This window comes from Biomphalaria glabrata, chromosome 14, assembly GCF_947242115.1.
Source record: "Biomphalaria glabrata chromosome 14, xgBioGlab47.1, whole genome shotgun sequence".
In the NCBI taxonomy this organism is placed as follows: Eukaryota; Metazoa; Mollusca; class Gastropoda; family Planorbidae; genus Biomphalaria; species Biomphalaria glabrata.
This window is the reverse complement of record NC_074724.1, coordinates 5,659,367-5,675,292: the sequence shown is the minus strand read 5'-3', so window position 1 is coordinate 5,675,292 and position 15,926 is coordinate 5,659,367. Positions and strand designations below refer to the sequence as shown.

General features: G+C 33.7%; 1 protein-coding gene across 1 annotated transcript; it reads left to right on the top strand.

Moving 5' to 3' along the window:
* Positions 1–9,346, top strand: LOC129922994 (uncharacterized). The gene is made up of 6 exons (XM_056011614.1): positions 1–68; positions 3,054–3,192; positions 3,408–3,458; positions 4,681–4,775; positions 5,388–5,560; positions 8,947–9,346. The coding sequence occupies exons 3-6, from the start codon at positions 3,440–3,442 to the stop codon at positions 9,008–9,010; spliced, it is 351 nt and encodes a 116-aa protein (XP_055867589.1). The 5' UTR covers positions 1–68; positions 3,054–3,192; positions 3,408–3,439; the 3' UTR covers positions 9,011–9,346.
* Positions 9,347–15,926: the final 6,580 nt, after the last annotated feature.

Genomic DNA, 15,926 nt, shown 5'->3' with positions numbered 1-15,926 from the left:
CAAAATACAGAGAAAAATAAAGTTGGCAATTAAGGGAGATAATGGCGTATTTTCAATGACAATACACGGTAATAAGAAAGTTTAACACCTATTTATTTGGTACATATTTTAATCTGCTTCTGCTATAACATATTATTAAAGTATAAGACTAATAGAAACTTGATTCTGCGTACATCTAGTCATACCATATCGGGCTGATTCAGCCTAGGCAACACAATGATTGAATGAATTCAATCAATTCAATGATAATGATTCTGAATGAATGAACTTTAATGAACACATTCTGATTCTAATCATTCTTTCTATTTCTAACATTCTTTCTATGGAATCTATGCTCTAAATTACTCTAAAATGTGTAGAGTAGAGCAGTAGTGGCCAAAATAGACTTGGACTTGTGGACGTGTATGAATAATTAGATCTAGGGTAATATATATAGACTATATAATATAGTAATATAGTACCGGTATATTATTAATAGTATATACTATATTATATACTATATATATAAATTATAGATCTATAGCCTTATAGGTCTAGATCTAGATCTAGAAAAAATTCTAGAGATCTAAATAAAGTATAGTATCTGATATAGGCACTTCAACAAAAAAAATTGTTTTGATCATATTGTTTTGTAATTGATATCATTAAATTGAGCTTGGTTTCCCATTTACAAAAATATCAAATTTATGTTTCTGTGATAAGTAGAAGCAAAGTTATGATTTTTTTTTTGTATTTATTTTTTTTCCTTTGGTTTTTATATGTGTTAATAACTGCTAGATCTGGAATTTATCTAGATTCTATATTTTTCTTGTTAGCCTTCGAATCTGCTCTGAACCTTCTCTAAATTTAGTGATCTTATTGAATTATTCTTACTAATTCTAATGGTGTTAAACTACTCAAATTAAAAAAATGTGAATAGAATTTATTTCACTGCTCTATTTGTCTAGAATTTGTACTAGATTTACTATGATTAGTATGATTTAGATTCTAGAGATCTAGAATTATATGATACTATTGATACTTTTTGAACTTAAATATAATCTGATATTCTATGGCCTCCTTCAGTCACAAAGCGACTATGGATCATCTCGGTCAGATGAATGCCTGGACATTAGCTGTGGTCGGAACGATGTCGCCCACACATCAGTAACCCCCTCTCGACGTAGCTGATGTATCCAAAGAAATGGCAGTGCCGATACAGTTTGGGGTCAGCGGCATCGCAGGTTCTGCCAGAGTGTAGCACTGGGTGCTGCAAACTGCTTTAGGGTCGCCAGCTCCTGATTTTCCTCGAGGTTGACTACTGAAGCCTTTCCCATGATTGTGTATAGCTGCAAGGCAACAGAGGTTTGAATTCAGAGTTTTCCTTCTCCTAGGTGGGTAGCCAGCCATGGCTAATGAGCCCCTCCTGCCCAAAGCTTACTGGTTAAGGCGCCAGTTACTCGCCTTTGCCCCTTTTCCTGTTAGAGAGAACAGTTCCGCCGGACTCAATATCTGAGCCACACGTGAATGCCAGGAGTTGGACTGGTTGTCAGAGGCTATTTGAGACGCATTGCTATTTGGAAGCATTTTATAGGTAGTGGAGTGCTTACATCCATTACCACTTCGACAATGACAACCTTGCGGATTGGTTTCGCAATGTGATATGTCATAATATTAAATATAGGCATAGGGCATACACTGTAATATAACATCAGATTTCTTTACCAATTAAACTATATAGATCTATAATATATTCCAAATTAGACAAGAAAAGTCAAAAATACATTCATATCATAGTATTAGTACATCTAAATATTGATCTCTACTATAGACATATCTAGATGTATATTACATTTTTATAAGATAAGAAACCAAAAATTAGATCTAATTGAATACAGTTGACTCTTGAAAATCTGACATATTCAACAGTGTATACATCAGCTGCATTTAAGTGTTGTGACATTAACATCTTGCCACTTTCAATTTGGTTCTTGCTGTGTTAAGTGAAAATGATGATGCTGCATTCTTATGTGTCTTTCGATGATTACTAGATCTTTCCTGTCATATTTTTACCAAGCTCATATCAACTCTGTCTGTCTGGTAAAAAGTTTTTTTAGTCTCAGATCAAGTTGAAACTTTGCACAATTATACATTGACAAGGCATGAATCATTAAAATAAATTAACCTATTAGCCAATTACATACTGGTAATAAGTTATTTTGTTTCATACCAACAAGATAAATTAATCCTTCAGTATTCACATATATATGACTAATATGTAGGGTTTTGTCCCATTTGACAATTGATCACATTATTTCATCTACTACACTTCTAGGATCAATTTGAAACTTTAAACAATTATTTATTGTATCTAACAAAACATGAATCAGTTAAAAACATTAACCAGTTAGTCAATTAATTATTTTGTTTGATATCAATTAAGGGAAATAACTTCTACATTATTTATAGATATATTTGTAAGTGCAGAGTTCTTTCTCTCAGAGAAAGAACTTTGCTTTTTAAAAAAAAGATTTAAAAAAAATATTTTGCTTGTTTAGTGTTGAAGTTTTCTTATGTCTTGTATGGTGGCATGCAAATTTGTCCAACATATACACAAAGCTTTCTTGAAAAATGAAAATTTCTCAGAAGTATGTCCCAGGTGAAACTTCCACTGTAATTTCTTCAGTTTATTACATCAGACTACCTTTTTTGACATTCTGAAATCTATTGAAGTCAACACAAATGGAGTGAATATCCCCACGTTAAGGAAGCTCTGTCTCTTCATTTATATTTTGGCCTTGAAAGTCTAAGAGAATATTATATATAGCTTCATAATAGAATGTTCTTACCATATATAGTTATATTTTTCTAAGAAGTACAGATAAACTTTGGTAATCCAACCCCAACAGCTTTGCAGACTTTCAAAAGACAACTTTTTTTGTTTTGCAGCTGTCTCATTTACTCTGTGTATTTTATGGCTTCATGTTGTTATTTTACTTTAGGGTTGTTTTTTCTAAGATTATAATTAACCAATTTTCGCTAAAAATTATTAAAACCACTTTTTTTTTTCATAGAAGCTTTTTAAAACTCATTGAGTGAAAACTGTTGCTGAAAATCCAAAAATTTGAAAGTCATTCTGAAACTTACGACTTAGAGATTGAGTATTCACTAATCTAGAAAGGCATGGCTAGGATGTTAACTTCAACAATATAGGTATGCTTATTTTCGTTCCATTTGTTATGAATTGCACTTCTGTTAGGTATGCTTATTTTTGTTCCATTTGTTATGAATTGCACTTCTGTTAGTAATAATAATAATAATAATGTTTATTATTTGAGATTGCTTTTTTAGACAATAAACTAATTTTTAGAATAATTTCACAATTGCAGATAACTAGACATTGGATGCTTTTTTTATGTTTTTTGCAGACATAGAATCTATTTATCCATAACTGCACCTAATGGATGGCGGTAAATCAGGTTTGAGTTTAATTACATTAATTATGCACAATTAAGTACCCATTAGTTCTGAAGCATTTCTACATTATCATTAAGTCTGATATAAACATTATTTAATATTATGTATGGCCTCCTATATTCACTAAATGACAAATATAATAAATCGTCTCATAGAAATGATAAGATGAAAGCCCGGGCATTAGTTATTATGGAATGATATTTTCCACACAGCAGTTCCCCCTTTCCTCGCAGCTGATGTGTTCAAAGCAACAGCAGGTGCTAATAAAGTTTAGGATCAGCAAGCTCTGCCAGTTGTAACACTGTAAGCTGCAAGCTGCTTAAGAGTCAGCCCGCCTGATTTTTTCCCAGGGTTAACTCCCAAAACCTCTCCCTTGTTTGGGTATAGCAGAAAGGCAGCAGAGGGTTTCTATCTCCTACTTAGAAACAAAGATTTACTGCTGCATGAATGACTGTATCTCCTACGTAACTTCAATAATCATCAAAGTTATAATCATATAAAAATATATTAATATACTAGCTGATACCCAAACTTCACTGTGTTGAAAGTCAGTTTATGTTAATTATTCTGGTGAAATCATTTATTTTCATCCTTAACAGCTCACATTATAATTTCTTTCCCACACACAATGAATTCAGTGAATTTAGATAGGGACACTTCTTTCCACAATTTAGGCCTCTTCACTTATATAGACATTTTTTTAAAGTGTTTTTAGAGTGTTAGTTGTTAATGATACCCCCACATTGAAATAGCTGATAGAAGCTGATTATATGACACAGTTGTTGTGCGACAAGGGTGTCTGACTGTGACACACGGTCAAGAGAAGTGTACCTGTCCCATTGATGGACTGGAAGTTGGGTGTGTTGTCAACAATGAGAACAAAAACATCTAGCGGATTCCTTGTGAATGAATGTTATCTTAATGTACATTGTATGATTATTAAATTCCTTTCAATTAAAAGACTTAAAAGGAACTCGCATCAGCACAAATCCTTTCATTATTTCCGGTTATTTTGTACTTACTAACTTACTTCTTCTTTCAACTCTCAGTGGAGCATAAGACCACAACAGCACACTTTTATTCCACTGTCCGTCAGGGTATTTTATGCTATTCGTCATCAACAAGAAGTACATAAGAGCCCAATTAATCAAAACATGGTTTGCAATAAGGGTAACCTCAATGTAAACAAAATTCCACTATTATATTTTTTGTTCTCTTCACTAGAGGCATCCGTAATGAATATAGAAATGATGGTAGTTTATCCGGAAGGACATGAAGAAAAGAGACTTTTTGTCACACCTGGAAATCTTGTTAAAGAGGTATGTAAGGAAAGTTTAGGACTACTGTACATTTTACTGTCAGAGAAAGTTTTTTTTTTTCAATCTTGCAGTTTGTTTTTTTTTCAATTCAAGTAGGAAACAATAGGTTGATCATATATCATCACCAGCTTTGAATATGTAATTTAAAATAGAAGTTAATTTAACAATATATTTCACATCACCTTTATTAATTAATAAAAAAAAAATTTTTTTTTTCCCTTTTTATGGGCTTAAGTACTCTTTAAAAGCCAGAAGAAAAAAACATTACTTAAATTAAATAGACAACATTATTTAACACAGCTAGAGTTCAAATTCTGACTCAAGTAGAGTTGTGTTTGCTGAACACCTAAAAGCAACATAGAAACCTTCTTCCAGATACCCCCTTCCCCACTAATGCACAGAAGTTTTTGGAAAATGCACTGAGCATACAATAAGATAAAAGTTGTGCTATACAAAAGTAATTATTTTAAAAAAAAGGTTTATTTCTGCATTAAACAATGCTCTATGATGATTTAGATTATTATGTATTTTTAAATATTGGTAAATGATGTTTCACATTTTCAATTGTGAAATGGTTTTTTGAACTTCGATTTTTTGTTATTATCTGGTCAGGAGAAAATGAAATTGCTTCGACACATTAATATCGAGGATCCAGAGGACTATGTTTTACTTCTAATTGCTCCTAACAAACTTCAAACAGTTTTAGATGATTCTGAGTATTTGGAGACTTATTTAGAGGATATGGCTACTAGTGCAGAGTCCTATTTGGAAATCAGGAGAAAAAAGTAAGACATAAACATTCCTTTTCTTTGATAAGATTTTACTTACGTTTTAATGGCATGTACAAACACAACACATATAATATACACATTTTAAAAAGTAACTTAGCTGGTTACTATTATTGTGATTGCTGGTACAATAACACTAAAAAGATATTACTTTACTTTATTTTGAACATTTAGCTTCTCTAAATGATAGGGGCTTGTTTTTCCTTCTCTCACCACTCCAGTAATAAAATGAGCATTAAAAAATTAACATGTTTGTCAATGGATCTAAGTCAAGAATATATTGGTATTTATTCTCACTATATGCATGTTACGGTCATATTGACTTGCCATTTCACAAAACGGCCTTGACGTGACGTGACCAACATTTCTTGTATGCTACTTGAAATTAAAAGTGTATTAGCTAATTTGGATGAACACTTCACAAAAGGATGGGAAATCACTGGCCTATACCTGATCTTCTGATACAAGACTGGCGCAGCTTTAGATTCCTGTGTAAGATTGGCTTGTTTCATTGTGACAATAATTGTCAGTTTGTCTGCTGTATTTTTAAGGCACAGTCCTGTCCTCTGACAGTTCCAGCTTAAAGTATAGACGAACTAGGCAGCCATGTAGGGTCTCTAATCACAAAGGGCTCAAAGAATTATTTTTTCTTGAGAAAAAATTGGGAACCATGGATCAAATCTCAAACATAGCATAACTCTATGGCTCTATTTCTACTAACCTTGCTCTAAGTCGCTACTATGATTCAAGGTTTATTCGCAAATGTTTAGATCACTTGTTGACTACATATGTTATAAGACCATTATTTCTTTCTTCCTTTTGGTAAAATGTCGATAAGTTAATTCTAGACTGGTGATCACAAAATTATCTATATTCGCGCTTAAAGAGTTTAACTTATTTGTTTATTTTGATATTGAGACAGATAATTCATTGCATATATTTTGGTCTTAATTTTTTTATTTTTCTATTTCATTTGTGGCCACCCTACTCTTCTACATCTTATGTGGCCTCCCTATTCCTTTCACCTAGGCCTCCCTATTCCCTTCACCTAGGCCCTCCTATTACCTATGGCCAGCACTCCCACTGACTTGCCTCTTATTGATTTCTTTTATTATTCTGAATGCAGTTTCATTGTGAGCATTATTCCTTGGCTCACGTTTGTATAGTTTTCTATATGCGTGCTTTTCAATTAGAAGATGGATCTTGCTGTAAGTATCAAAAGTAACAATGGCATTTCTTTATCAACGCTGACATATTATATTATCAAATGCTAAGTACATTTTAATTTCTTATCATACTACAAACCTCTTCACTATCACTGACCAATCGCTAAAACTACACTTTATTCAAATAAAACTACCAAGTGATCAACAAATGGATGGCATTTTAAAAATATATAACTGCTGAATAATTTGAATTATCACAACAAAAGTTCATCTTTTGATGGGTAAAGCACTTGGCTTCCGAACCGGGGGTCATGGGCTCAAATCCTGGTGAAGACAGGGATTTTTAATTTTGTGATCTTTAGGCACATCTGAGTCCACCCAACTCTAATGGGTACCTGACATGAGTTGGGAAAAGTAAAGGCAGTTGGTCGTTGTGCTGGCCACATGACACCCTTGTTATCCGTGGGCCACAGAAACAGATGACCTTTACATCATCTGCCCAATAGATCATATAGTCTGAAAGGGGAATTAAAATAATCATTTAGGTACTGTATTAAAAAAACACAAAATACACTAAAACTCCTCATGGCAATTTTCGACTGATTTTTCCATGCCATTTCATTATCTAGCTGGCCATAAATTTCGCACATTTGTTGTTAAAAAAAAAGTTTTTGTTTTGTTTTGGGTTGGTGAGATGGAATTTCTCCTATATATATTTCTGTAGCTGGCTCTTGTTTATTTAATGGTTAGATTTTCATGAACACTAACTTAATTCAGTCAGGGTCTCTCGTAAAATTAAACTAAAAAAGTAAAATTTTAAATTTGTCATCTTTTGCTATTTATCATTAATTGCTAACAAAAAAATATAATACATTGCAATGTGATTTTTTAAAATAAAAGTTTACCTGATGTCTAAAGCTTTTTAAAATATTTTTTATTGATAACATTTAAACAATTTCTTATGCTGGCTACATTTGTAATTTTAAAAAAGCAAGTATTTGTGTTGTTTTATCACTATAAAAAATGTAACAAAAGTTGTAACTTCGAGCCAGAAAAAGTTGTACACAATAAATAACTGACTTACCACGATCTTCTGTTAAGAGAGATGTTCATTTTAAGACATTTTCATGGTTGCTTTTTTTTTTGTTTTTTGTCCCAAAAAGGATTTGGGCCCCTAAGAAAATAATTTGTGAATTATTTTGATGCCATATAGGAGCAGAATTTCATTTCATTTAAGAGTGTCATTTCTTTATTATAGTCAATTTTTAACTCAGACCTTATCCTGCTTATTGGTTTTGTGGCTAAATAGCATTAACCACTTGGCTGCCTAAAAGAGGTACAGTGGCTGAGCAAAAAAGCGATTGGCTTCCTAACCAAGGATCCCAGGTTCAAATCCTAGTGAAAACTGGGATTTTTAATTTCGGGATCTTTGGGCGCCTCTGAGTCCACCCAGCTCTAATGGTCACCTGACATTAGTTGGGTAAAAGTAAAGACGCTTGGTCATTGTGCTGGCCACATGCCACCCTCGTAAACTGTCTGCCACAGAAACAGATGACCTTTATATCATCTGCCCTATAGACCACAAGGTCTGAAAGGGGAACATTTTTGACTTTACTTGAGAGATGGAACTAGAAATCCAACCTTAAAGGATAATAGAAGTTTTAAAATTAAGATAGAACTCATACTTATTTGTTTTTTCTGAGCCCTCAGCACAGAATCCCCTCACACTTCTCACCACAGTTCTACAAAGAAGATGGGATGTGAGTGCACTTGGGCATGCTTAAGTAGCACCATAAAAAAATAAGGATAATGTTTTTACCTTTACTTTACCTGGACCGTTGGGGCACCAAGCAAGACTTGTCAACCGTCTTTCTCCATTCCTCCCTGTCTTTTGCCTTGTTTAGAACCTCTTTTAATTCTTTCTTTTCATTTATGTTGTCCTCCCATCGCTTTCTCTGTCTGCCTCTTCTTCTTTTTCCTGGTACTGTTCCCTGAAGGAAGGTCTTTGCGAGCCCTGAAGATCTTGTAATATGGCCATAGATTTTAAGCTTGCGTTCTTTTATTATAGTTAGCAGGTCATCATGGGGTCCTATCACTGCAGTAACCCTGTCTCTAATCTCTTAGTTTGTGATGCGGTCTTTGAATGATAATGTAGAAAAGATTAAACAATACAGCTTCTTCCTTGTAATGGATTATATTTTCCTTTTTTTTTTCCAGTGCTGCTTTTACTGTTATACAAAGACCAGTTAATACACAATGGATGAACATAGCCTTAAAATAAAATATTTTATTTATTCATTTATTTTTGCTACTAGCATTGCCATCAGAAATTTATATTTTTATTGTTTTATTTGGTTTTACTTATTATATTTATTTATGGATATTTTTCACTAAAGTTTTTATTATTTTACTCTGTCTGTCTGGTAAGAAGTTTGTACACATCTTTTCTCCCACACCCTTCTCGGATCAAGTTGAAATTTTGAGAATTATTCATTGGCATAGAATGAAATAAATCAATAAACAATATTAACCAATAAGTCAATTGATCAATGGTAATCAATTATTTTCTTTGATACCACCAAGGGAAATTAATCCTTCAGTATTTACAGATATGTATATATATAAATGACTTTAAGAAAGCATTTGATAGTGTCCACTGAGAATCACTATGGAAAATAGCTAGAGAATACGGCATCCCAGAAAAATTTGTCCAGATCTTACGACACCTATACAGTCAGTTTAGTTGCTGCATTAAAACAGAAGGAGGAACAACAGAGTTTTTTTAGCATCGAGACAGGTGTGAGACGGGTGTATCTTATCTCCCTTCCTTTTCCTCCTAGCCATCAACTACATAATGAGGAGAGCAATGAACCAGACTGCCTTTGGTATTCCATGGCGTGAACAAAACCGAATGACTGACTTGGACTTTGCTGATGATGTTGCACTACTCAGGGCTACAAATAAATACATACAAGAAATGACGGGGAGCCTAGATAGAGAGGCACCCAAAATTGGCCTCCGCATAAACTTGGATAAGACTAAAATTTTGCGAGTGGGATATAAGGCAAAGGGTTCCCCTTCAGACTTGGCGAGTCAAAGCTTGAAGAGTTGGACAAGTTCACGTACCTTGGCAGCATCATAAATAATGATGGGGATGCCTACCATGATGTAGCGTTCCGAATAGGAAAGGCAGGGAGCATTTTCCAAAGGCTGCAGCCTATTTGGACTCGAGACAAAAATACACCTTTTCAACACAACTGTCATTCCAACTGCAACATATGCATGTGAGACATGGAAGTCAACTGTCAAAATTGAGAAGAGACTAAATGTGGCTCAACAAAAATGGCTGAGACAGATTGTAAGAGTCAGTTACATAGATCGGGTCTCAAACAAGGAAATCCTATGCCGAACAGGGAGTCGAACACTTAGTGAGGTTGTGACAGAGGGTCACATGAGGTTTGTGGGACATGTTCTATGACAAAATGAACTATGCACATCAAGAGTTGCGATGACATGGAGGCCAATACAAGGAAAGCGCAAACAGGGACGTCCTCGTATAACTTGTTGTCATACTTTCATGGACAACCTCAGAACAGTGGACACCAAGTTGGAGGAAGCTTCAGATATTGCCAATGACAGATCTTTATGGAGACAGCTTGCCACCCAATGCGCCAAACGGCGAGGGAGGACCTAAGTAACTAAGTAAGTAAGTATATATAAATTGCTTTGGGTAAAATGAAATTTGCCTCTCTTCATGTGGTTTGCAATATGCCTGTCACTATCCACTGCCAATCAGGAGGAGGTTTGGATTTATCACTTTCTCTTGACTAGGAGTGTTGTGAGTTCTCATAACCAAAGCCTTCCCCCTCTTTCAGGTCAGCAGCTGTTCTTAGCAGAATATTATATATAGAGAAAGGTTAGTACATTCTTGTACATTGTCCAGCCAGCTTTTCTTTGGATGACCCTTTCTTCTGTTTCTTTTTGAAAGTGAGTCAATTCTGGGGCGTAGTAATCTTCAATCCTGGTCCAAATCTTACAAGTGAGGTCAAGATGTAATGCTTTTTTTTACAATTAAAAAAAAATTAATACTTATTTCTGCTTGTTACTATTTCTACAACATTTGATTTTTTTGATTTTTTTTAAATTTTTGTTATTGTTGTTTTCTTTTTAAATTTGAATGAATATTTTTACTGATATTGAACTATTGAACTGTTTATGTTTAGAAGACAACCAATTAAAGGAATTACATTTATTCACTAAAATAGAGACTACCTCTTCTAATAGATGCGATTCTTTTCAACGCCATTACTTTTAAAATGTATTGCCAATGTTGAGTGGTAGACATTTTCAGACTTAAGAAAAAATTCACTTCATTAACTTTATTTTAAAAATCTTAACCTTGTTAGGAATATATCTCATGTACAAAGTTTGCTCTCATATATAGATTACATAGATATGTAAAGAGAGAGACTTTTAACGAAAGTTTTGGAATATAGATGTTCGTATTATAAAGTCAATGGAAATTATGAAAAATACAAATTTAAAACATCTTCTTCTTTGTTCTCATTGTTATGTTGGAGCATTCAGATTACTAGACCAATATATTAGATGAACTGTGCAGTGGTTTCCAAATCAGGTAGCTCTCCTTAATAGTTTTCTTTCAGTTGGGGTTTTGGGACCAGTGTCTTTTACTGGCCTCTTGGTAAAGAGAGCAGTTTTGGAGGACATGGTCGGCATTCTCTGGTGACACTCCACAAGGGCAGATTTCACTGGTTCTTATTTTTTATTTAAACGCCATTACTTTTAATATGTATTGCCAATGTTGAGTGGTAGACACTTTCAGACTTAAGAAAATATTCACTTCATTAACTATATTTTAAAAAATCTTAACCTTGTTAGGAATATATCTCATGTACAAAGTTTGCTCTCATATATAGATTACATAGATATGTAAAGAGAGAGACTTTTAACGAAAATTTTGGAACATAGATGTTCGTATTATAAAGTCAATGGAAATTGTGAAAAATACAAATTTAAAACATCTTCTTCTTCTTTGTTCTCATTGTTCTCTTGGAGTGTTCAGATGACTAGACCAATATATGAGATGAACTGTGCAGTGGTTTCCAAATCAGGGAGCTCTCCATATAGTTTTCTTTCTATTGTGGTGTTTTGGGAACAGTGTCTTCTATGGGCCTCTTGGTTCTCTGATGACACTCCACATGGGCAGATTTCACTGGTTCTTATTTTTTATTTCAATGCCATTACTTTTAAAATGTATTGCCAATGTTGAGTGGTAGACATTTTCAGACTTAAGAAATAATTCAATTCATTAACTACCGGTATATAAAAAAAAAATCTTAACCTTGTTAGTAATATATCTCATGTACAAAGTTTGCTCTCATATATAGATTACATAGATACCGGAATGTAAAGAGAGAGACTTCTTACGAAAGTTTTGGAATGGAAATATGAAAATACACATTTAAAACATCTACAGCTGTGTTGTTATTAATTGCTTGTATGTAGCGCATCTTTCATGCTTATAGCATACTAAAAGATGCTTATATCATGCTTGAAAAATGCTTATAGCATACCGAAAGATGCTTATAGCATACGCAGTACAATGTTTTCTAGTCTCTTTTGAGGACAAGTTGGGGGGGGGGGGTTGAGTAGGAGGTATCTGGGAGAGGATTTATGTCCTGGCTTTATGAAACTCAATCAAATTTCAATACTTTAATTAAATTACAATGATTAATTATTATTTTTTTTAGAAGCCATACTTTGAATTTTCAGGAATATTCCAAATTAGGAATGTGAAAGGAAGGTAGTCTTTAATAAACAAAAAACATTGAAATAAAAGAAATGGCTTTACTAATTAAGCCATGACTGTCATTTATGTTTAGTTTTAATTTTGCATATTATTTAAATTATTAGAATTTTTCTTTTTTTTTTTTTTTTGGGGGGGGGGGATGTCTGCAAGTTAAAAAGTAACAAACTTATATGATTTACTCATAAGACAATTGTTTTTAATCCTTTACAACTGTTTCCCAAACTTTTTCCTTAACACTTCACACATTCTGAGTATTTTTCTTTTATTTATTCATGTGGTGGCCTACTATTAAATTATTCCAGTAGTTCGTGAAATACCTTTTCGAGCCTCGTGGAACATTAGGGTTCTGCAAAACACAGTTTGGGAAACACTGCTTTAAAATATAATAATTGATCTTTATATTTACAAATTTTACGTATAGGCCGACAATTTATTAAGTGTGTACAGTTAGATATCAACCAATGTGGCCCCTGTGATCAATGAAACTCGTTAGGTTAGGTTAGCCTTCTGACACCAGACTTCTGGTCGTGCGGTATGCGCTTTGAACTGTCATCACGATGTTCCCGAGGTTCCAACTGTTCCCGCTGCCATCTCTGTTGTCCTGCAGGAGGTCTTTGCTAGAGAATGTAATATTTTAATATTCATTTCTGAAGGAGCGTCCGAAATGTATAATACAAAACACAAGCCAGGGTCGGGTAACACAGGGGTTGTCAACAGTACTACACATTGACAGATCCCATGACGCAGCTGAGAACAGGAAATGGCTGGGTATTAAAAAAAAAACGGCCTTGACATTGCACGTTCCAAACTATGGGTATCCCCTATAGTACCTGTTTTCATATAAAAATGTTTTGAGAATGCGTTGAAACGTATGAATGCGTGGGTTTACGCAACATATTTTTTTGAGGTTATGTGCCCTAATATATGCTATCTCCACGCTTATTACAAAATTGGCTGTACAAGTGCATCCTTGATTTGTTTGAAATGAAAACTTTATTACGTTATTCTGAAACTTTGTGTTATTACTAAAAGACTAAAACATAACAGCTGAAAATGGAACTTAGTTAAAAAGTTCTTTTTACCGTTTAGGTCTACATTATAATATATGCAAGGCATAGGAAAATACTTAATAGTCGAACTTTTCGCTGCAACTTCAATATGATAGTCCCCAATCAAATCTGTGTAGAATTTATCAGTGATGCCCAAAATCCGGCCCGCCGAAATGTTGGCACAAAGTGTAGAAAATCTCCCATCTAAACAAAAATGTTAACAAATGTTATGGCCCTCAATGGTTTTTAATTAATTGGTGCCATGACCTTTAATATTTGTACGCTTATTAAATTGGACTGTTCTTGAACCAGAAAAAGTTGAACGGATCTTTACTTTTTGTGGAACATGATAATAAGCCAACATATTTTATTAGTAGTGAAAATGTGCCTGTTTTAAAAAGAAAAACATGTGAACGGCATTATAAAACAAATATGGCGACATTCTTGATTTAAGGCACGAATAAAAGATAGTTTAACTACGCCTACAGATTGGAGGATCGATTGGAATATTTACTAAAAAGAGAAAATGAGTCTTTGTAAAGCTAGCTACAACGTTGCTCCTATTTTAAAGAAGAAATCAAGACATTTTCTGGCGCGTGAAAAAAAAAAAAGATAAGCTTCAAATGTCCAATCCATTAATCTAAGTACTAAATCCAAGGGTTTCAAATCAAATCGTTTCAAATTCAAGTCAATTTCAATTCGTTTTTGTATATACCTTTTCGTTCATGTGGCCCGCGACACGAGTGTCGGAAATTAAAATGGCCCGCAGTCCGAATTAGGTTGGGCATCACTGATATATATATATATATCAATGTGGTGCCTTGGGGCTTCTCAGCCGTACAAATGTCGACGTCCAGAACATCTTCCTCTTCTTACGCAGCCCTACGTAACAGTATAAGCACACAATTACATTTTAAGCCAAGCTGACTGCAAGATATGACCCACAATAAAGTATTCTTTTTTAAAATTCTACAACAGCGATTCGGACAGTTATTATAGGACAAACACACTCGGCTCTCAATGTCCATATCACCATCACCACTATAAACAAGTCATCGCCCTGTTCATATTCTGTTTCCCACACTTCTGTTTATGGAAGGGTGTTGTTTCCCTTTCCTTGGATAGATTCGATATGTAACTTTTCAGAGTTGGACTTGTAATATGTAGGAAATATTTTCTTGCTAAATTCTTAAAAAGCTGAATCTTATATGTCAATGACATTTCTGAGATTATGCAAGGTCTACGTTCAAGATGTTTGACATGTCCTCATCGTGTTTTGTGCACAAAACTCATTATTGGTTAAAACTGTTGTGCCATGCTCTAGCGGAAACAGTTCAGTAATTTCATATTTAGGCCTTACTGTATTTCTTGGCAGAGGATTCCAAAATCTTTATATATATATATTTTTTTTTCTCTTTATTTACCCTTATTCTTAATTTAAACTCTATTTACACCTTAACCCCTCTCCACGTCGATGGAGTCATATTGTAGAAAAAAAAAATTTACAACGTGAATTGTACAAGCTTCAACTATTAAAAACATGTTTTAAAATCTCTTAGTGTGAATGAGTTATTGAAACTCACAAGAATTGACTATAACCGTACAAAATAGCCTAATAGGCATAAGGTGCTTTTCTGTAAGGTTTGTAAAAGAACAAAAGAAAGGTGGGTGTTATCACGAAGCTTAGTGGCTGTCATTTCAAAGAGTCTTGTTAAATCTTTTGCAGAGCACTATTTCACCTTTATTTCTAATGGGGAGAAAAAAAAAAGAAATTAACTGCATTTTTTTTTTGCCACAGAATTTCAACAATTTAATTTTTTTTTTCAGCTCATCCTTTCTGCTCCTTGTTTGGTCAAGTTCCCCTTTCAGACCTTTTCAATTTCTAGTGCAGATGGTCATCTGTTTCTTTGTGTGTCATGTGCCTCATGTGGTTAGCATATGATAATCCCTGACATTCACAATGACAAATTCAGTGAATTCTGCATTCTAGTTCTATTAGAGCTAAAATTCCCAAGACTTAATGAGTATTACATTCATCGTGAAACTACTTGTATTGTCTGTTACACACGAGCTCTATAGAAATACGTACCTATTCTATCCAAAATAAATAACAAAAAGGGTTTTAGCAGCTTTCTAAACGGGAATTTCCAATGAATGATCGCTTAACCAATGAAACAACGATATAGATTAAACTACACAGAATAACCTCAAACTATATTCTTATATATAGATATGTCGATAAGAATATTTTATGCGGGAATAACCGTTAATGGGTCTTTGAAACGCATTTAAATATTAGAAACATTCGTTTCTGAGTT

Excerpts from the sequence above, each read along its gene's own strand:
- LOC129922994 (XM_056011614.1), top strand. Across the intron at positions 4,776-5,387 it reads CTGGAAATCTTGTTAAAGAG|GAGAAAATGAAATTGCTTCG; the intron begins GTATGTAAGGAA and ends TTATCTGGTCAG. Across the intron at positions 5,561-8,946 it reads TTGGAAATCAGGAGAAAAAA|TGCTGCTTTTACTGTTATAC; the intron begins GTAAGACATAAA and ends TTTTTTTTCCAG.